Source organism: Psittacula echo (assembly GCF_963264785.1).
Source record: "Psittacula echo genome assembly, chromosome: 7".
Classification (NCBI taxonomy): domain Eukaryota; kingdom Metazoa; phylum Chordata; class Aves; order Psittaciformes; family Psittacidae; genus Psittacula; species Psittacula echo.
The window spans coordinates 55,698,811-55,720,686 of record NC_137740.1 but is presented as its reverse complement, the minus strand read 5'-3'; the positions used below and the strand labels follow the sequence as shown (position 1 = coordinate 55,720,686).

Sequence of the window (21,876 nt, the reverse complement as noted above, 5' to 3'; positions counted from 1 at the left end):
TAAACAGATCTATAAACTGATCACAACAACCAAGGTAACATCCCATCTGCCCAGGATCCCATGAGCCTAGCAAGGGCTGCACCACAGCAACTGTCTCTCCATGGAGCTTCACCATCTCCTTCCTTGAGGACAACACTCAAGCTATCCATTTAAAGCCACTTCCCAGGTGCTTCCAGTCACAAGAAAAGCAAAGCTATATATCAGCAACCGTTAATATGGCTCTGTCAATTCTAGCTCTCTGCTTAAATCAATACTCTGGCCATCTAACTGATGTACAGGGAATGAAAATTAATTGATGGTCTTGGATCTTTTCCCAGCAGGCTACTGTGTGCTTCTCAGTGCCACTAGAATGAGTGTCACCGGCTGGTTCTCCTCTACGGAGAGCTTCAGCAAAGCACTCAGAGCAGACACAAGGAGCAACCTGCCTCCTCAGCCTTACACCCTCTCCCTGCCTACTTCTGGATCTGGGCACACTCACTGCTATTCCCTGGCTGAACCACATGGACAAAGACAGAAACAACATAAAGCTTGGGAATTTTTCAGCCACAAGCATGTTCCTTTGCCTGTTACTCATGTCCTCGTATACATTAATCCCCAAATGGCACCTGAAGAGCCACATTCTATACTGGATTTGTATTTGCTCTTGTGTATGCCTCTCAGACAGTGAAAGTAAAGGCAGTTTCACTTGCAGGAGTCTGAAGCTATGGCACTGGCCCAGTAAACATCCCATACACACAGTCCTTCACGGCTACAGAGAACAGCACCAAAGTGAAATGTCACAGATACTTCTCCTGATCTTAGAGCTTGTAAAGGGATATTCCTAGAGGAGCTGAAGAGCTGGATTGTGCAACCCTCACAGCTCTGAGCACCTACCTGCACAAGCAGCCCATTGAGAAGCTCTGGCATGGAAATGTTCCCACAAGTCTGTGGTTTCAGTAAACCACCAAATTAATGAAGATGGCAGCATCTCCAAAACAGCCCTGAGCTTTAGAGGGTGCCTTTTTTTGCTAAAGTTAGCATAAACTGACAGTAAACTCCTTTCAGGAAGAAAACAGTCCCCACATACTGATAGGGTACCGCAGTAGAGTGATTCCTCCAAGGGAGTGGAAGTTTTGCACCAGATTTTGTTAGGGAGGAAGGATTTAGCCAGACATCTTACAGTTTCAAACTGGCAGCACTTCACCCCCAGTGATTCATTTCAGCAGCTCCAGGACAGGCTGTAGTTTCTTACAGGGAAATAACTGGGATTCAGAAACACAGAAAAGACCGCTCCGAATGCCATATGCCTGTTATGCCTACAAGTGATGTTGTAGGCCTCTGTCAGCCTGACTGTGACAAAGAAGCTTCTGCTAGGAAAAAAACACTCAAACCCTAAGCCCAGGGAAGAGAAAGACTGCAGAGATTGTTGTCAACCTTTCAGCAGGTTGAAACCAGAGCTGCCGGGCACAATGGCTCAAGTGTTCTGCTCTCAAAGGAGGCATCTAGAAAAACAAGCTTCAAATCACTTTGGATGTGAAGCCAAAGGAATCAAAACTAACCTTTCCTTCTGGTAACAGAAAGAAGGCCATGAAGAGGGGTCAGGGCAGAAACAGTTCAACTCTACCCCAGCTAGTGAGCATACTCGGAGATGTATCATCAGCTTTCTGGAGGATGGTTTCACTGCAGTTCATATAACTTTATATAACCCTTTATATGAGAGAGCTTTGAAAGCTGAGCCTTGCAGAGGCACAACAGCCCTGCGAACAGTCAGCACGTTCAACTGCAGGATTTCTTTGCTCTTTGTGATGTGTTAGGACCAGTTCCAACCTCCTCCTAATCATCACATTCATCTCACAAGCTGTGTCTGACTGCAATGTTAGGAACAGATTTCCTCCAACCCAGCCTTTGACAGCTACTTAGCCACTGCCTTTGCACATGAACTCATAGAAGGGAACAAGACCCACATCTCCAAACGTGGCAAATGCAGGAGAGAGCAAGAGCTGCTCCGCTTAAGCTAGAAACACCTTTGCAAAGCTCCAGAGAGCTCCAAACTGCTCATCTCACTCTGGCTGAAAAGGCAGCACAACCCCAGCACGCAGGCAGTGGAGGAGCACCATCTGTGTCCTTTTGCACCAGTGCTCTGGAGACACAAGATCAGCAAAAGCAAGGCAGAGGAAGACAGAGGAGCTATCTATCACAGAATCTATCCAGCAGCCTGTAATAAGGCTGTCTCGATGGAGGACTCACAGCCGTGCCCGTGGCTAGCTGCTGTGCTCCAGGGCAGGAGCAGATGCTGCTGTTGCAGTGCATCCCAAGGGGAGGAAGGAGGCCTCCACAGCACACAGCAGCCCTTCGCTCTCCACCAGACCATTCTGTGGGAGAGCCTACTGTTTTGACAGCAGAGGAGGTGCTGCAGAACATAGGAAAAGCAGGGCAAAAGGCAGGGCCATGCCATGGCAGAGGTGGTTTCCATGTATTCAGTAATGCTCCTTGGAGCTCTCTCCCGTGAACTTCCTTTGCATCCTCTTGAGACCATGAAATCTCATCGCATCCCTAAGATCCTGTACTGAGGAGTTCCAGCCCCACTGCACATCCCAGTGCCTCCCAGCCACCCTTGGCCTGCTCCACTCTCATGCACCAAGGAGCAGTAACTTAGTAACAGAGGCCAGTTAGCTGCCATGCATAGTGAGGTAAGAAAGGGAAAACCAGCATCTACACACCTTGTCCGACATCACATAGGACTGCCATAGGTTTATGATGCTTAAGTCCAGTCTCCATCTGTTCATCCTTTAAGCTTCTTTGAACTGAAGTCTTGCACAGAGCTAATCATACTGCCAACGTTTTGCTAATAATAGCAGCAGCTTTCAGGCTTTCAGAGCACTGATTACAGCCTAACCAAACTGGATCTCCGAGGTCTCCTCCAAGCCAGCCGTTTCGCACCCTGGTGAGGAGGGAGCAGCAGACTGTAAAGCTGCAATGCTCACTTTGGGACACTGCGAGTCCCACCCAGGCTGTTCACTGGTGTTTCACACCCCACATCATCTGCTGCCAAGCTCCTCTGGGGAAGTCCGCAATTAACAGCCTCATAATGAATGCTAAAAGCATTTAATTAAATGAATATATTCAGAGTTAAACATGTTGCTAAGGCTGATCAGTGCAAGCAGAAAGATAAACAAAGCCCTACAGGCACAAGGACTTGGTCTATGTGCACTTAACCTTTCACAGTGGATGTAACTCCCACAGTGACATCCATTGGGATCCTACCTGCTCTGCCCAGGAAGAGGAGGCCAAGCTTACCTGACTGCCTGGTGAGGAGGAGCAAGGCGGGTTTCCAACCATGGCGCAGCACTGCTGTCTATACGATCATTTTGCAGTTTTTTAATTACTTCAGAAAAGTGATTTAATTAAGGCCTCTTCAGTGCATTTCTAGTTCCAAACTGCAGCCTGGCAGCTCTACTGGTCCTAAACTGGAAGCAGAATGGTCCCCAAGAGAGGACGTGCTAAGGCTCCTTATGTGATGCCAGTGTGGACTCCTGGAGCTGACCTGTCCAGCAAGGGTGGCACTGGATCACTGTGGTTCCAGATCACCAGCACCCAGGGAGAACACCCATGCCCTGAGTGAAGGCTGATGTTTGCAGTGAGAGGGGTACACACCCAGCCATAAACAGCCCTGAAGGTCTGAGGAACTTTCCCAAGTACTAAGAGTATTAACTCACCTACACTAATGCTGCTCACAGGGACACTGCCACCTCACACCCATTGCACACATCCCATTTTAAAGCCCATCTACTTCAGTAGATTTTAGTATGAAAGTAGCTAGAAACATCTCATCCTCCTGGGTCAGATCACGCTGGCATTCTCTTAGGTCTCAAATACACATAAACATCAACACTGACAGCAACCAACTTGCAACCCAGCTGGCCTTTGCCTTTTGTTAAGCATGCTTCCCAGTTTTAATAGGTTAATACTTGAGGTCCTGAGAGGCATCTGTTTCCTGCTCTATTGTGTATTACAGCCCTCCAGACCTGGTTGTATACTTGGAGCCTCCAGTTGCCCAGCATTTCACATCCATAGGACATCCTTGTAGCTACCCTGCAGCATGGGAAGAAGTCCATGGCAAACCTCTCATGATAACAGTTCAGAGGGCTGGAGACCAACCACTGCCTTCAGATACATCCCCTGGACCTCAGAGATGCTGAACAGCAACCAAGGGCAGCAGAGTTGCCTGCCCTTGCGACTCAAGAGCAGAGGCACTCTGAGGCCATGCCTGAGTTCGGATCCCACATCCCATTACAGACACCACTAATGCTACCACACTTGAGAGGATTGAGAGCAACAGGAGTTACAAACCAAACACACCCAAACACCACATGATGAAAGGCTGAAGGAAGGGGTTTAATCTAGGGCAGAGACAAAAATACAGGGGCCATGAAGAAGCACTCACTGCAGAGGGGGATGTGACAATCCTCAGGTGCCCTCTGCATCCTTTATGAACAGGGCAAGAAACACATAGCCCCACTCCCACCAGAGATAAGGGAGGCTGTAAAGACACAGGAGCTGCAGGGATGCCTATGGAAACTGCAATTTAAGGATGCTGTGGAAACCCTCTCCTCAGAGCACAGCAGGAAGTATGTAGTTCCCCCAAGCTTTGTGAGAGCTGCAGGTGAACCAGTCCCAGCATCACTCCCATATGGCTGCCCTGGAATGGGAGGTCAAGAGCCAGGATGGAGCGTCAGCCTCCACTGGGGTATCAGCTGCCAGCTGGAGAAGGGAGAATCCCATCACAAGGGGAAGCTGCAGCCCCAAGATTAGACTCTGACCCTGATAGCGCCTGGGGTTTCCCTGCAGAGCTTTGCCAAGCACACAGCCAGGACAGGGGCTGCCCTGGGTATGTCTGTGCTGGGATAAGGGGTAACGGTGCTGCAGGGACCAGCTTATCACAGATACTTGCACGAGAGCAGGAGGAGAGCACACAGCAGCCACACAGGCACCCTGAGGCCTGTCTGAGACAGGAGGACAGCAGCATAGAAATGAGCAAGAGTCAGGGTGCTCCAAGGAGTTGAGCTTGGCTCTAGGCAGGAGCAGCTGTAACTCGCACTCCACATTCTACACCATCTTTCTGTAACTTCTGACATTTCAAGCTGGGGATGCGGGTTCCACCTCCTTTTAGCACCCTCAACACCCCACCCCCCACCCCCTTATTCTGCATTTCCTCCCATTATCATGGTCCCCATCTTTCAGACATATTGCTTGGCAATAGGTCATATTCAACCACGCTCCCTTTATTTTGCAGCTATGTAACCTCATGTGACATCTCCCATAGGTGATGCCTCAGGAGGAGCAGGATAAATCCAGTCACTCCAGCAGATGGGGGCCTCCATGGGGTGCTGACAGCAGGAGCCAGGCCTTCTCCCACCCCAGCTCTGCTCTGCTGTCTGGGGCAAACCAGCCACGCTGCAGGATGGTGTTAGGGAAAAGGTCTTAAATCTGCCTTTACAATCACCCGGAGCACCAAAACTACCCAGAACTGGCTGGCAGAACAGCAACGTGTTCATGCATTTGCTCTTAATGGCCTGGGCAACCCAGTCCCAACTCAAGATAGTGCTGCTTATGGGCACAGCATGTTCGTTTTATGGGAACAGACCTGCTCAGTGCTGGAAGACATTCTGCAAGCCACTGTGGTGATAATTTAGAAGATGGCATTCTTCCCAAACAGCCATCATTAAACCAATAACCCCACATTACCTCCAGCATCAAGGGGCAACGTGCTGTTGGAGGCAAGACAGAACAAAGGTCCTACTGGTAGTAATTGCAAAAGGGCTTAGGGGCTGTTCTCTTCAGGGAAGGCAGAGAGATGCAGCCTGGCCCCACTCCAGTGCGTGTGGTTTGAAAGCTCCTCACTGGAGTCATATTGTGTTGATGTGCAGTGCTGAAGAGCTGCCACTTTTGCACCCATGCGTGGATGAGTTACAGGCACTGTTTTCAGAATCTCTGCCAGAAACACGCCATCTCTCATGACTTTTATCGTGGAATGGGTTGCGTGTTTGTAATCAGCTCAGAAAATCTGCTTCCGAGCTTAATTCTAAAGCTTCATCTTTGCTACAGAAACAACTGTATTCAGTAACGCAGCTTTCCCCCCCTTCAGCAGCATGGGGAATGATTTGCTGGCCTGGGAAACTGGTCACAGCATAAGCCCTCAGGGCTTTGCAACATCAGTGTTGGATGCATTTGGTTTAAGTGCTGAACACATTGTACAAGCACAAGTGGAGTGCCTGAACTGAGAACTCTTCTCTAGTGCTAAAATGAGCAATCGTTAGGAGAACCCTGTCAATTCAGCAGCAGTTCATGCAGCAACTCCATCAGTTCACAGCTGGAGGCAAGGGGCTGATGCCAAGATTGAAGACACTGAGAATGTCTCAGTTCTTTCAGTTCTGGTAACCTTTAGGATCACCTTGCATGTTCCTAAAGCTAACTTGCTTGAAAAGCTTTCATTTAAATGCCTTCACAAAATGCTCTCCTGAACATGCCGAACACCCAGGCTTTGCAAGGCCAAGGATGCCAACCACCAGCCTACAATGAGACAGAGCAGCCCCTTGGCTGCAAATGGCCATCACTAGAATATGCAGCTTTTTGCCCCTGTCTGTAACCAAACTGATGCTAGCTTTCCCTTAGAGCTCTTTTCAAAGGAATCCCAAACCTGAGTCACCTCAAGCAATGCATCCACACAGAAGTCTGTATCCATCTGTACTTCTGCAAGCAAATAGATTAATACCTTTCTAGTCATTTGGCTTGGCCTAAACAGAGCATCAGCAGCTGTTGTTTGACTAAGATTCCAGCTGCACACATTGATAGGGCTCTGCCATGCAGCTAATGATGAGACTGCCTCTGTGCCTCTTGCATCTTTCTACGAGACCTCAATTCTACAGGCTTTGTGTTTTTCACAGTCATTCATGCATTTAACTTCCATTAAAGAATCCCCAGCTTAGAGACAGGAAATGTGAATCTTAAATGTCCTTTCCCCCTGTTCTCACCTTTAGCACCTCACATCCCACAGACCCGACAGCGGCCTCATTTTTCATGTGGAAGGGTTACACTCGGGACTGTCAACCTCCTGCACAACTCCCTGTCTAGAGAACTGAGAACTCTGAAAGCCAAAGTCTGCTCCTGCAAGAAATCAGATTGATGGTCAACACCACAGCTATAGGAGCGCCTCATCTGCTTAACATGACTTTGAAGTAAAGGAAACACAGTCCAGCCCCTTGTCTTCACATGGCCGTACACCACTGATCTCTGTGCACATCCATGGAAGCAAAATATATAGAACAGCTATTTCTATAAGGTTTTGATTAAAAATACAGGCCACAAAGCAGGTCCCCTGTAACCAGACACGATACACCGGTGTCTGGGCATCCCTCTTTGCTATGAGAGAGGGCAGCTCAGAGCTTCAAAGCCACTTATTTAGCAGCAAAGAGCCTTTCATGAGTGTCAGCATCCTCCCCCACACCAAGAAGCCTGATGCCTGCTCAGGACAGGCACAGCACCACAGGAAGCATCTTCCAAAAGGACAAGCTATTGGAAAACGGAAGGATCTTCACAGAAATGCGTTACAGTGGCAGGAGCAAACAGAATGAGCAATTTCCTACTTCCTCTCATTTGAATGAGCAGAGTCATTTTTCTTCCACGGCCATACATGTATTCTGCTAAACTCCACTAGCCAAATCAAAGTGTTAGGTCATTTAGATTATGTACATGGAAGAGAATAAAAACGCTATCCTGAAGTATTATAGTTAGAAACCACACCTACAGAATTTATTAGGAGCAGCAACTCATACCTCTTCCTTCTTAGATCATAGTTCTTAGTATAAGATACGTGAAATCAGAGATTTTACTATGCCAACACACTTTTTCCCCATTAAAAGAATAGATTAGAGGAAGATATAAACATCTTATTTATTAAATCACATAAGAAATGCAAAATATATTTCACATGCCTTACACGGAAAGGAGATGAACTTCCAAAACTTTAAAGCAAGACTGTGTCAGTTGACACACAGCAAATGGGAACATTATGAACAGTCACAACAAGGAGGAAGGACTGGGGGGAGGCAGCGTGGGGATGATGGGCAGTTCTTCCCCACGCTGAGAAAGCTCTCCTGAAAACAAGAATGGAGTTTATGCTGAGCAAGCACTGCAAGCCTGAAATTAACTTTAACACATACTTGTTTTGGAGGAAGTTGTCCAGAGAAGTACAATTGACTAATAACTAGTTGGAACAGTGGTGTCAATCATGTGTACCACACTTCTATGAAGTTGAGATGGGCTTAGTTTTGAACATCAGTAGGAGAATGTGAAAACACCAAAGCTGGGTCAATGCACGGCCACATTCTGTGCGACTCCACTATCAAAATAAGGGGAAAAGGATGAAAAATAAAACTATTTTTGTAAATATTTTAATTACTTTGTCATCCTCCAACTCTTCCTCCCTCTACACACAACGTCTTGGAAGCTGAAATGACACTCAACAGCAAATACAAAGCGCACACCAATGGTATGTTCCACAGGTTTTCTAAAGGGTCAATAGTCCAGCAATTTTAAAGTGATCTATGTGCAAGAAATAAACACATGAAAGAGGGTCTTAATAAAGGAAAAGGGAAAGAAAAGAGTCCACAGCAGCCTCAGCTTCTGCTTGAAACACAGACTCTGAGGATCAGTTAGCAGTGGATTCCCCAGTGGATCAGTAACTCCAAGTATGCTGCCAAACCCATAATTTGATGTTGCAGGACTGTCAACATCTCAGGTTTACTACCTGCTGGCAAGTGGAAAACAGGCTGTATCCCCAAAAGAAGTGAGAAAACCACTATTCATAAATGAGTCTTCTGATATACACAAACATACAGTGCAGGTGTGTATTCATACATACATAGGGACTGCTACCTACAGCTTAGAACAGTCATCCCAGCATAACTAACAGTAAATGATTAACAACAAGCCTCGTAAGAGCAGTATTTGAAGTGCTCCTGACTGCTCAATGCCCTCAGGCCCAAACTATCCCCTCATTAACAGTGGTGTAAGTCAGGGCAGCTCAGGGGATGGTACAGTAGAAATCACTGTGCATGAGGATTTCTGTGTGAGAACAGTCCCTTGAATCACAGACTAGTTCAGTCCTGACCGCACCACAATAGGGAATTGTGTTTAAACCATGAGTAATCACGTAATCATCTCCCAGCATAGTACTTCTTTTCTGCACGCATGGAATGTAAATGGGCAAGATTTACAACTGATGATTTTGCAGATTTAATGGATTATATTTCTTTAATGTTCTGGCAATGCAAACTCAGTTATAAACCAAAAACATACCACCACCAAAGAAAACAGCCAAAGAGAAATCCCACGCTCACTGCTGTCTGCTTTTTCCTTTATTTGATGACTTATGTGGCACACAGTTAGGCTTTTCTAACAGTACTTCAGTGTTCAAAATCATCAAACTACTTGGGATGGGGTGGGGGAGAAAGGTGGTCCTATGGTGGTGGTCCTACGGTTGAAGTCCAGGTGTGGGAGACACACCACAATAGGTGGTAAAGCTAAATCATGTTTGGGTAAATCACAACTCTAATGCCTCTGTCACTGGTCTAGGAAATGGAGCAGACACCCCAGTTCCTAAGCAAGGCCTGTGAAACAACAATCACCAACTCATAAAATGCCTTGAGTTGAAAACTCAGAAGAGGAGCAAACCGTAAGCAGTAAAGTGGTGTTTGACAGCTTTGGAGTTGCCTTGCAAACCAGTTCAAATACCAAAACTATCCCCAACTTGGAAGCCAAGTGTCAGTATTCTCCCTTTTACCACCCACTGATAGTGGGACAGAGGAGCCTTATGGAAACTGAGGGAGAGACCAGTGGCAGGAATGTGACCAGTCTTTGCCACTGTAAAGGAACAGACACTGGACCACAGCAGAAATCTTACCCAACAACATGAGGTGTTGAGGATGAAGGCGGCAAACACACTTGGCCTGATGCAAGCCACATACCTTAATGCAGGTAAATGGTGGTTCTGGTGCAGCTCAAAGCACAGCCAAGCTGGTTTAACTGGAGGATGGCTAAACACTGACAATACACATCAACATGTGTTTTGAGTGCTGTTAGGACCATACCGTATACAGGTATCATTGTGTTTTCCATCCCATAATGCACTAAAGTAAATCCAGACCTTAAGGAACAACTTGCATAGTAAGAAAAGGTCATCAATTTAATCATTTACTTTAAGCAGGCAAGCAAATCTGTAAACATTCAAAAGCGGCAGCATCCATGTTACAAACAATTTAAGGGGAGAGAAAAAAAAAAAGAAGGAATTGAGATTTCAGGTTCGTTATCCTCTCCAAAATCTTGGAAATAATCTTTCAAAACACTGCAAACATTGAACACTCGGTTACACCTCTTCTAACCCTGCTAGAGTAGTCCTGCCTCCGCATGGTCTTGCAATCGCCATACTGTTTAGCATGTGCCATTTGTAAGTCAGCTACCAGAGAGCACTTCACCTCTGCCTAGATCCCGTTAGCAAAGGGAATGCTTGTGTCTTGGTTCAACACCTCTTTAACTTCCAAGGGCAGCGCATCAAAGAGGTGATCCTCCACCACGAGCCCGCTTTTCCTGAGAAGCTGACACTGCCCCAGCGTGGCTGGCAGGCGGTCCAAGCAGTTTCCCTTCAGTTCCAGGTGAGTCAGCTGCAGCAGTTGACTGACTTTATCTGGGATTGAGGTAATGCAGTTCTGTCCCAGACTCAAAGTCCTCAACTTAACACATTTAAACAACTGTTTAGGCAAAACATCGACTTTGTTGCCCGTGATGTGGAAATGCTGCAGGTTTTGAAGCAAACCTATTTCCACTGGAATCGACGCGATGGAGTTGTAGCTCACGTCTAAACACCTTAGTTTCTGTAAACTGAACACTGCAGCTGGTAAGGATTCGAGTTTGTTATTGGAGAGATAAAGAGACTCCAAATTCTTTATGTGGGTAATGGAGGAAGGAATGTTGACTATTTTGTTGTGCCACAGCTTTAAACAAGTCAATCTTTTTAAGTGCTGGAAACTGATGATTTCTTCAATTGTGCGTATGCTGTTTGACTTTAAATCCAGTTCCTGTAAGTTAGAGAGGCTGAAGATGGCATGGGGAATTCTCTCCAGTTCACAGTTCTGCAGTTCCAACTCTGCGACATTAGTCATTTTCTTAAGGCTATTGAGTACCACGAGCTTAGTGCCATCATTATGAATGACTAGCTTTGTCAGATGTGGGGCCACGTCTGTGATGTTGGGGGGGATTTTGGTCAGATTGCTCTTCACGTGAAGAATCTTCAGGTGCCTCAACTCTCTGAGGGATTCGAGCCCTATCATTTTGTTATTTTCAGAGTTCAAGTTGCCTATCAAGTACAGCTCCCGGAGGTTTTTGAGCAGATACACCCATGCAGGAATCTCTGCAACATCTGTGAATTTCACGTGAAGGCATCTCAAGTGGTCCCGCAGGAAGCTGAAGGCAGTCTGCTCGACCTTGGCAGGGCAGTGGCACAGGTGAAGCTCCTGGAGATTCGTCATCTGGGAGATTTTTGCTGGGATTTTAGCCTCAGGAATCAGCTCCAGTTTCAACACATCCAGATCCGTCAGGTCAAACACGGCATCGGGGACCCCCGACAGCATGAAGAGGTGCAACTCCTGCTTGTCCTGGGCGTTGCGGGAAACGTGCTGCCGTAGCTTCTCAAAAGTCCACTCATGGTTTAAACTGATTTCCCGTAGCTTATTCTCACTTACCTCTGACAGAAAGACACCAAAGCGCTTGGAATACAACTGGTCGTACTGATCTACCATGTGCAAGAGAAATGCAAAGTCGTTCTTGACATCAGGGATGTCACTGAAGCTACTCTCTTCTCGGACCTTCTCAAAGGAATATTCTTTCAAAGGTATTCGGAACAGCCAGAAAAGGGTGTAGAGGCAGATAAAGCCATAGACACAAATGAGGGAAATATAGCTGATGAGCAGCTTCTTCAACATGTAAGCCATGTTGTGTGTGCACTCAAACTGGGTGTAACCAATCAGGTGTTCCACTTTCGGGTTGCAGATGTGTTCAAAGCTGATGGTGTTGACAAAGTTTGCAGTATAGCAAAGAATAAATATGAACTTGACAGTCTTGATGACAGTCTGGCCAACATAGAGCTTGTAAATCAGATCACTGTCCTCCACGTGAGCCCGGAACTTACGCACTTTCTCAAACAGTGCTTTGGCTTGCTCGCCGTCTTTCTTATCTAAGATAGTGACGCTGGGAACCTCAATCATTGGCTTGTCAGCTGAAAACTTGAAGCCAGACTTTGTTATCATGGGAGTGCTGGCACTCGGGCTTCCTTCATCACTGCTAGTGGAAACATACTTGGGTAGGGACTGGGCACCAGTTAACCGCTGTTTGTTCTCCTCTGAGTCCTCACATGCTGTTTCAGACAAGGCTTTGGTAGTCCAAGGGGACTCAAAGCACTTCCCTAATATAGACACAAAATGCTCAATTTTTGAGCAAGTCTTGGGATACTTGAACCAAAAGTTGCTACTGACTATTAAAATGATAGTATGGATGAGAACAAGATAGGGAAAATACTTGGAATACCAAGGAAGAGCCAAATGATAGCACATCTGGTTAATAAATACGTATTGCTGAAAATCCAAATTGGTTTTACGGCCTGAGGAATCTTTCTGCTCCTTTTTCAGCTCCTGGCCTGATTCAGTGGGTTGATACTGAGAAGAGGTAGCTCTGCTCAGAAGTACATCAGGTGTTACAGTAGGGGCACTTCCAAAGGAAACCGTTCCCATTGATGTTACTTCTCCTTGGCCAGTGGTTGTTTCAACAGTGGTGAAGTCAGCCTTCCCTGACATGCCGGGTTGTGGCTTTGTATTTACAGTAGACTGCAGAACTGGCAAGCAGACCACCTGGTCTTTGGTCAGCTGCATGGTTCCAGCAAAAATGGCAACCATTAACATGACAACAGCTAGATAATCCATAAATACATCCCACCATGGTTTCAGGATCCGGTAAGTTGGCTGGATGTCATTGAGCGATGCAACTTCTGCAAGGGTGAACATTCCTACAAGGGAACAGAGACAAAAAAATCAGGATGGTTGACTGGTGAGTGGGTTATTTCACCATGGAATAACAATCACACCGTGACACACAGACCCTCAGAAGGTTCCCACTTCTTGGTACTGAGCATCCACATTGCTTACCAGATTGATTAGCTCCTTTCCCTTCAGTACCACTGCACAAGTCTTGTAGCTACTACATGAATATTTGGCATAACTTTTAATGTGGAAGCTTTACAGTGAGAAAAAGTTATCAATTCATTGGGCCTGTATCATTTTTTCCCTATTTAATTAAGAAATACTCCTTCCTTAGAAAGATCCATCCCAGCCAACCAACAAAAAAAAACCTCCCACAACTTTCTATTAACGTAATGGAGGAAAATTGATACAGTACCACTAAAAGAATTCTTTTTTTCAGGTTACCATCACTGCCTGGTGATTACAGGAAGCTGGTTATTCCAGGTAACACAGGAGCAGGTTGCAAGGGTTTCACTTTAAGTTAATGCACTATAATTCCCTTGAAGTTAATTCACTTTAAGCATGTACTGTAAGACAAAGTGGCAAAGCGATCATGTGACAATCCAATAGCTTCATTTGCTCCTTGTTTTGACAAAATCTAGAGGATTCAACTTATCAGCTTTTTAAGAAAGCAGCTTCCTGTGCAAGCAGGATGTGGTAAAATCATCATTTAGCTGCTGAACTTGTGACCCAAATTTGCCATTTCTAAAGTAAAATATGCAGCTTGTGTGTATACATGGAGAGGGGAGGAGACAGGATGTACATGATCACACAAAGCCTGACTCCCTTTGGCTGGGAGAAGACCGGCTTAGCAGAGCACAAGGAGATCAAAGCAGGCTGTATAAAGATGTATCAGATCCATGCACCATACCGACTGGTACAGACCAGCACCTTACAAACCCTAAAGGACAGTGTCACAGGCAAGGAATACACAACATGATAGATTACTTCTAGCCTATTTTCTCTGAAGATATCAGACATTTCTACATGCAGAACTCAAGTATCAGCCACTGCCCCTATGGTCAGAGGCACACATCAGCCTCTCTCCTGCCCTGCAGCAGCTCCCATGGCATTGGTGTGCAGGAAAGGCCAGCAGTCACTGCTGGAGAGCCCAGCATGGAGTTCAGGACGAAGGCATCTCCTCCACCACAGGGAGGAATCCAGCCCTGGCTTCCCAAGATCCCCCCCCCCCCCCAGCTTTCACAGGGAGGATACTGCATACCTAGCCCAGGATTTGGGAAAGACAACCAGAGACAGAGGGTTTACCTCACTGCATCACTCATCCCAACTTGTACTTTGGGCAGAGTTACCAAAATGTGAAAGTTCAGGCTCAGTTCCTCAGGGAATGGGCAGAAGGAACTCCCACCTCTCTATTTTCCAGTGAACATCAAATCCTCCTCCCTCATCAGTAACACAAGCTGTCAGGGTCCTACAGCACTCCCAGCTCCACAAGAGCAGTCTCCTAGCAGCATGGTTCCCAAGCCTTTCCCCACACACCACCCCAGGGCTGTAGTGGGTACAGGAGGTGCTAAAGGACACAGAGCAGTAACACACCCCACAGCTACCAAAGCCAGACAGTGCTTCACTCCAAGTTAGCTACAAACTCCCATGTTCTTTACCAGTCCCAGTGCTTACCTAGGCTGCGTCACAGCATGACTGCTTGCCCTAGAATTAACATTTAAATAACATCCATGTGAAGAAGAATAGCATTAGTCATTTGTACTAATGTGAACAGACAGATCCCTCCTTAGTCCTAAGGCACAACCACCACTGGCCCAGGGCAGGAGAACCACACAACCAGATGATCTTAAGGTCCTTTCCAATCCAAACCATTCTATGATTCTGTAACAGCAGCAGAGGTGGAAGTTTTTCCCGCATGGATGGGAAGGAGGAATAAGATCACTGCTGGACAAAGATGGGTAGCTGCTACTGCTATTTCTTCTGGGGCCAGCCTTTCCCTCAATTTTGTACTAGCTGATTACATAGGAAGTTACTTCACTGTGGCTTGGGGCACAACCTGCAGAATTCCTTCACAGTCTGAAGGTGATGGTGCCTTTTTGCTTCTGCCACCAGAACACATGGATAAAGCACAGAAACCCAAGGGCGGCAGACGTGGCTATTCTAAGCAACTGAAATAGTGGAAAAGAAATGAGAGAGCACAAAGTGGTTCCAGGTAGAGACTTAGAAATATCAGTAGAAAATCTAAAGCTAAAAATCACCTCTATGAGACCTCTTGTCTTTTACAGACACAGAATGATTTCAAAGAGGTTAGGAGGCACAACAGAGCCCATGTAATCCTCTTTGTGAGAGCTGTAGGCAGGGTGGTGTAACAGGAGCTTTACACCGAGAAGTACCACATTCAATGCTCTAAACACGTCTTTTCTTTCAAGTTACTGATACTCACAGAAGAGCTGCTGTTTTGGCAGAGATTAGCAGTTACAAAACACAAAAACCCCTCTGTGGTATTACTAACACTTTGTCTCACAAAACAGAGGCAGACTCTTTTTTCTAGCTAGTGAAAATCAATTCCAGGAGCTGAAAACAGGTTTCTGTCCTCACATGTCTAAAACATTTAACTGCTCTGAGTCTTAAGAAACAAAGGGCAAGAATGTAAGCCTACACACAGTATAAGACATCCTGACTGATGGGCTGCAAATGGATGTGCTATTTTGTGTCTTAAATCCATTGTTACATGTATTGATGTTTGATTTTACTAAATTAATAATCATAGAAGTTAACTTACTTTGGTTTTGCCAATGCTTAGAACTCAAACTATTAAGGATTACTCAGAACAACAGTATTGTAGTGGGTTTGGGTTTTCTTTATTCCATAGTTAAATTTAAGCTATTTAAAGGTAGTAAGGAAAAGGAATAAAAAGAAAAATAGATGAAATAAAAAGAATGTTTTCTTATGGTGAAGACATACATTTTCAGCCCTTTTCAGGGCTTACAGGGCACTGCAAGGACCTTGATAAGGCTCACTAGAACATGGGGTTTTGCTAGTTTAGATCTCAGTGTGTCAAACTGTGGTTCTTGAACAGAAGTGAGTTTTAATTCCCAATATGGAATTTCAGGACACAGTCTCCTTCTTAAACCAGCATATTTTAGTTTAGTTTTAATAAGCACAGATTTTAATTCAAGCCTGTTGCAGTATGATCTTTTGGGCTTTTCCCTCCCAAAACCCTTTGTCTCCAGTTCTGTAACTTGGTAACATTAACCTTTCCCAGCTCTATCCATTACTTCCAGCAGTCTACTGGGTGCAGTCTGTCTTCTAGGGAAAAGTAGATAATTCTTTAACCTAGACAAATAAACTGTTCTAAGCACAACTGCTTCTTTCTTAGATTTTAGGTAGAAAAACTTGACATTCTGAAAGCAGTGTAGTACCACCTCCCTTTTCATTGCTATTTGATATGGAGCTGTAGAACTAAAACCACTTTATTTTGCACTCATGTAAGTTACAATGAAAACAGAATCTAAGAAGAAAACACTGACATCGACAATACAATTGTTCTAAGTTACAGCCCCACATTAAAACATCAAGGGTTAACAACCAATTTCAGAAGTCATACTTAGCGAAATGTAATCCTCTCATTAGTCTCAAAGAAAAGCTATAATGGGAAGAGCTCAGAATGTGACTAACCTAGTGAATTCTCCTGACATATTTCAGGCTATAAATGCTGAGATACAGAGTGGACATACTGGGGTTATTTCCTAAGAAACTAGCTTAAATACAGAAGTTAGAGGAAAAGGAAGCAGCAGATTGGTATGTCACTAATGTTTATTTACATCCCACTTCTTCCTGTACTTACTGATAAAACATGTCTGCCCCTGTAACTCGCTGGCCCCTCCTGTTTTAAAAGCATATTTCAACTTAAAGCAAATCCAAAGTTAGAACAAACAAATAAAACCGGAACTGTAGCACATAAACCTCTCATTTCACTTGCAGGTTCCCAAGACTCGGAACAAGCCCACTTTGTTTCAGGAAACAAAAAGATTCTTGCATCAGCCTTGTCACCACAACTGGTCAAGAATTTCCTAATAATAGAGAAAACATTTCTAGTTAAAAAGAAAAAGTGTTGCCGTGGACAAAATGGTTTTCTCCCTTCCCACAGGAAAGTAAGGAGAAAAGAAGTTTTCCCATAACTAAAAGGCTTTGCTAGCTTGCTTTTGATCAAGTGACCATAGGTTTATTTCCACTATATAGTCTACTCTCTTCTTTCCACCAACCATTTATGCTTCCTTTGTTTTTCTACTTCTGCACCATCCCTATTAAGGCAGGCAATTAGACCTTAATGTGATAAGAACGGATTATGAGATTCCTCTTAGCCAGGATGCTGCAAACATCAATTGTTCCACAAACAATCTGCAAAGATCAAAGAGATGGCACCATCCCTTTTTCTTTCTTCCCCACAGAACCACATGTAAGGAGCCCCAGAGCCCTTGTCAAATAATGCATAAAGACATTCAGAGAAAAGCCTATGAATGGATTTATGCATTCTGAGCATACAGACATATTCGTCGCCTGCTTTGGTTATTCAGTTTCTGAGATTAAGTTTAAGACAAGCTGAAGGTGGTTTAACCAGGACACCAGTAGGTTTCAGGATCTAGTAATAGAGGGAAATTGTCCTTGCTAATAAGGCTGGAAATACTACCATTATTCCTAGCCCAGTTTGCAGCTCCTATTGTGTTGGCTGAGGCACTGCCCCTGGATAGCTGTCAAGAAGCAGCAGCCCATGCACCAAGAGCCTGAAAAGCCCAGGAAACATTTCACAGTAACACACAACGCAGGTATAGTGTTGCTGTACTATATGAAATGTTTTGCTGCTTCTTCAGCAGCAGAAGGTACTGCAGAACATTAACTACCATCAGAACACAAGGACTATGTGTACTTAGTACAGCTTACAGTATCGGAAACTTCCTGATTAGTGCTTTTTTCTAGGAAGATCCAAACCAGATTCAACATAAGGACCTGCATGACAATTCCCATTCACTGTTTCTTCCCTGAATATGTGACAGCGACCAAATCTGCCAGTCTTAGACCAATCTGCAAGATCTGAGTAAGTTTAATTTTGCCTGGCTCCCCTTGACTGAGCAAATTGTTATTTGTTTGGCCTATTTGATATTCCAGGCTAAGCAAATGCCTATGGGATGGGATATTTATCTGCATGATTTGACTTAAAATTAATTGTGTGTCACCCAGAAGGGAGCATTCTAATGATGGTGTGAGTGTAATGGATAAGTGAAACTAAATAAGGAGAAAGCAACAAACGCAAAACTGAAAGGAGATTTCCTATAGAGAAAAACATTTCAACTAAGGAACAACAGTTCCACAATAGCTTTTCATTTTAACTAAATATCATTATATAAATATATATGGAAACTACGAAGCTATTATTTGATATCACACTTAAATGATTAAGGAGGGTTCATTAACACCACTCACATACTCATTATTTAGGAAACAAAACCAAAACCAAACAAAAAACAAAACCCCCAAAACCTCCAAACTAAAACCCCCACAACTAACGCATCTCCCCAGTTCATCCATCCCACTGCCCAAATGCACAGCTATGATTTTGGACCCCCCCTTAAAGGGAATACATAATCTCTGATAGAGACTGTAAATCAACTCCCCAGCTAAGGGATCACCATCTGGATGAACAACATTAATCTGACTGACAGTAATTGGGTAAACAAAAAAGTATTAAAATCTGATTTCTCTTAGACTGCATACAGAAGTATTAGGCTTCTGTAAGTTAGAGAAGGAAATACAAATCTTGATTTCTATGATCAATGTCAGATTAGAATCCAGTTACAAAAATTCAATCTATTTTTATTATTATTATTATTTTATTTTCAAAAATTCTGCCCTTCCAAGGTGGGCTTTTCCAGGTTGTGTAACAAACACTCTAACCTACTTTGGGATGCTGCTATTTAAGTGTTTACACTGATTCTTCCCTTGTTTACCAGCTCTTTGAAGGTCTAGTGCTATCTGCCACTCCTACGCAGATGGTTTTGTAATCGATGTGATGCGTAAAAAGCAGTGTTAGTGACCATAATTTCCCTAACAATAAACTCCAAACCATACCTCATTCGTGCCCTGCTGTAAGTGACCAGCGAGGTCTGTTTAAAGATGACTTTCAAAACAGGAGCCCAATGTTGTACTGACTAGCTCCCCAAAGCACCCAAAGATTAATACCACCATTAACTCCGTGTTCACCACATGAGAGTTCTGAGCCTGCAGAGCACAAAAAATGAGCAACTGCAGTACTGCTGAGCCATGCTCTTACAAGAAGGCTGCTTTGACTGAAAGTACAAGCTTCAGGTTTTATTCACATTTATCCCCAGGCACTCAGCATCTTTCAGAATATAACTTGTCAGCTTTTGACCTTGAAGACCTCAAAGAGATTCTATGCTGAATGTTCAGCAGTGCTGCTCCGTGCTCACTTCACACAAGATGGTAGCACTGGCGATTATAAACAGCATGAGAGAAGAGACGGTAGAGGGAAGCAAGAGTGGAGAGGAGAGTGGTCCTTCAGCATCCCTCTGCATGGGTCTCTGAAGAGGTCAGTGTTATAAAATTGTATGTGTCACAGTTCACCACATGTGATTTTACAGTTATAAAACACGCCAGGTAGCAAGGCAACATGTAAGAAACCAGAAGAGATGACTAATGAGGCCAGAGCTCAGCAGGGGAGGATACTAAACTTATGTTTGTAAGAGTCCATGAATGCCCAGGCATTTGACTGGCAATTTCTCTGGTGAAGAACATGAGTCTTGCACAGCACAGCTGCCTGAAGAGAAGCCCTACAGTAGAGTACCATGGATCTTTCAGATGAAGGCAAAGAACATGCCTTGGTCTGCCCCAGCACATGCACTCCAAACCTTACACCGCTGGTACCACCACCACCATGTACACAATACCTTCTTTAACCCAAGGCAGCACATCACCAGTGATCAAAGCAGTGACTCTAAGGCTGAACGATCAGATTTCCAACAGCATTTTCTGGTTTACTAGCCAGACTAGAGTAAAACCAGTGAGCAAACACTTGGTATCTCATGTCACAGAACTCCCAAAATATTACCACACCAGAACTCTTGAATAGACAGCCCAACTTGTGTGTGCAAGACCCCCAGCTTAACACTAAGTACTTTTACCCAAGTACAAACACAACCGAGTTACTGCAGTTGATTTAACCTGTGCTGCCAGAGACGTACAATGCAATTAGTTTATTGGATGGCGTAAGTCTCAGCAGCTGCTTGCATCCAAGTGTTAAACATTTAATCCCCTTGCCATTTCCAAATCTGCAGTTCCCCATCCTTTAGCCAGTGATGTTTCTGCAGTGTTTTCATGACCGCTATCAGAAATACAGGAACACACAGTAAACATCTGGTGCTTCTACTGACCAGAGCACTTTGGGAATTTATCGAGACGCGAAAGCAAGCTGCACCAGAATAAAAGCACATCTGGTAACCCTAGTCCCTACAGGCTGCTTTTTATCACTAAAAAAAAATATCCCAGTGATGCAATATAAATTAAAAAGTAATTAAAAGGATTGGAAGAGAAAAAAAAATAAATAATATTTCCCTTTCAGTTTAGAAATCTGAAAAACATAACAGTTAAAAATGCTTTAGACCTTGAGATGTTGTGTTTAAATTTGCTTCTACATGAGAAAGAATCATAGAATCAACCAGGTTGGAAAAGACCTGTGAAGTCTGCATGGCTGCAAGGTTTGTTACATGAAATAGCTTGATCTCAGGTAGAGATGGCACTTAGCAACTCACGCAATTCCTCCAAGTCCTCCTTCCTGATCCACAGCCACACACGCTGCCAGTCTCTGTCTCATCTTGTTCTGGATTCACTTGGAACTGGGGCAACTTCAAAAGCGGCAAGAAATTGAATTTGGCACAGAGCTGCCAGTTGAGTGATTTTAAGCCACAGAATGTAAAGATAGAAATCTTATTAGAGGATATATTAGTACTTTTAACTACACACCCTAAACACACCTAAAGAATAGGAAGGAGTACCTACCAAAGACAAAGAAACACGTTGCTGAAGTTCATATTACTGTAGATTTCAATATAGCCTCTCCTAAGGGCAAAATGACCTCTCCACTGTAACTCGTGGTGCTAAAGTTTAGGTTTACTTAATTTCTAAACTGTATCCCCATCAGAATGGGAGCAGGTTTACTGAGTAACTAAAGTAAGTTGTTTTCAATGCATACTTTCCTTCTTTGTATTTTTAATGGATATGCCAGCAACCTTGCACTGGAACATTTACAGCATCCTCGTGGAGATGTAGAGCCAAGAACAGACAACATTCCTTTAACTAAAGAACAGGCTCCATTGTTCCCTACCTGAGCTGGTTCATTCCTTTAGACAGAAGAGCAAACACTGACTCTCACTAGGTTACATGTTCAACAGAAGTTTCCTATACCAGATTTGCACACATACAAGGTGCTGTATTTCCAAGTACCCGCAGTGACAGTTCCATTATATCCATTAGCTAAAAGCCATCTAGGAAAGGTCACACAAATCCAAAAGTTAAAACAACAAAAGCAAATTAAACACACATATTAAAACACAACAAAAAGCACCCAGCAACACATGAAGCTATATGTAAGCACCTGCACATCACAGCTCCTCTATTTCTGCCAAGACCTTTTCTGTGGCAAGAGCAGTAGGAAGGCTCATCAAGCTCAGCCAAGAATCAGGATATGGAAAAGCACACTTTAATTCCACCTTTCCTTTTGCCCACGATGCCAACACAGAGC

At 44.4% G+C, this 21,876-nt stretch overlaps 1 protein-coding gene across 2 annotated transcripts in view; it reads right to left on the bottom strand.

The window, feature by feature from the left end:
• Positions 1–9,070: 9,070 nt before the first annotated feature.
• Positions 9,071–21,876, bottom strand: part of LRRC8D (leucine rich repeat containing 8 VRAC subunit D) — a 48,806-nt gene continuing 36,000 nt past the window's right edge. For both annotated transcript variants that reach the window (XM_080623922.1, XM_080623923.1), the window contains exon 3: positions 9,071–13,090. In XM_080623922.1, the coding sequence (XP_080480048.1) occupies positions 10,518–13,088 (2,571 nt within the window). In that variant the 5' untranslated portion in view covers positions 13,089–13,090 and the 3' untranslated portion in view covers positions 9,071–10,517. The remainder of the gene's footprint in view (positions 13,091–21,876) is intronic.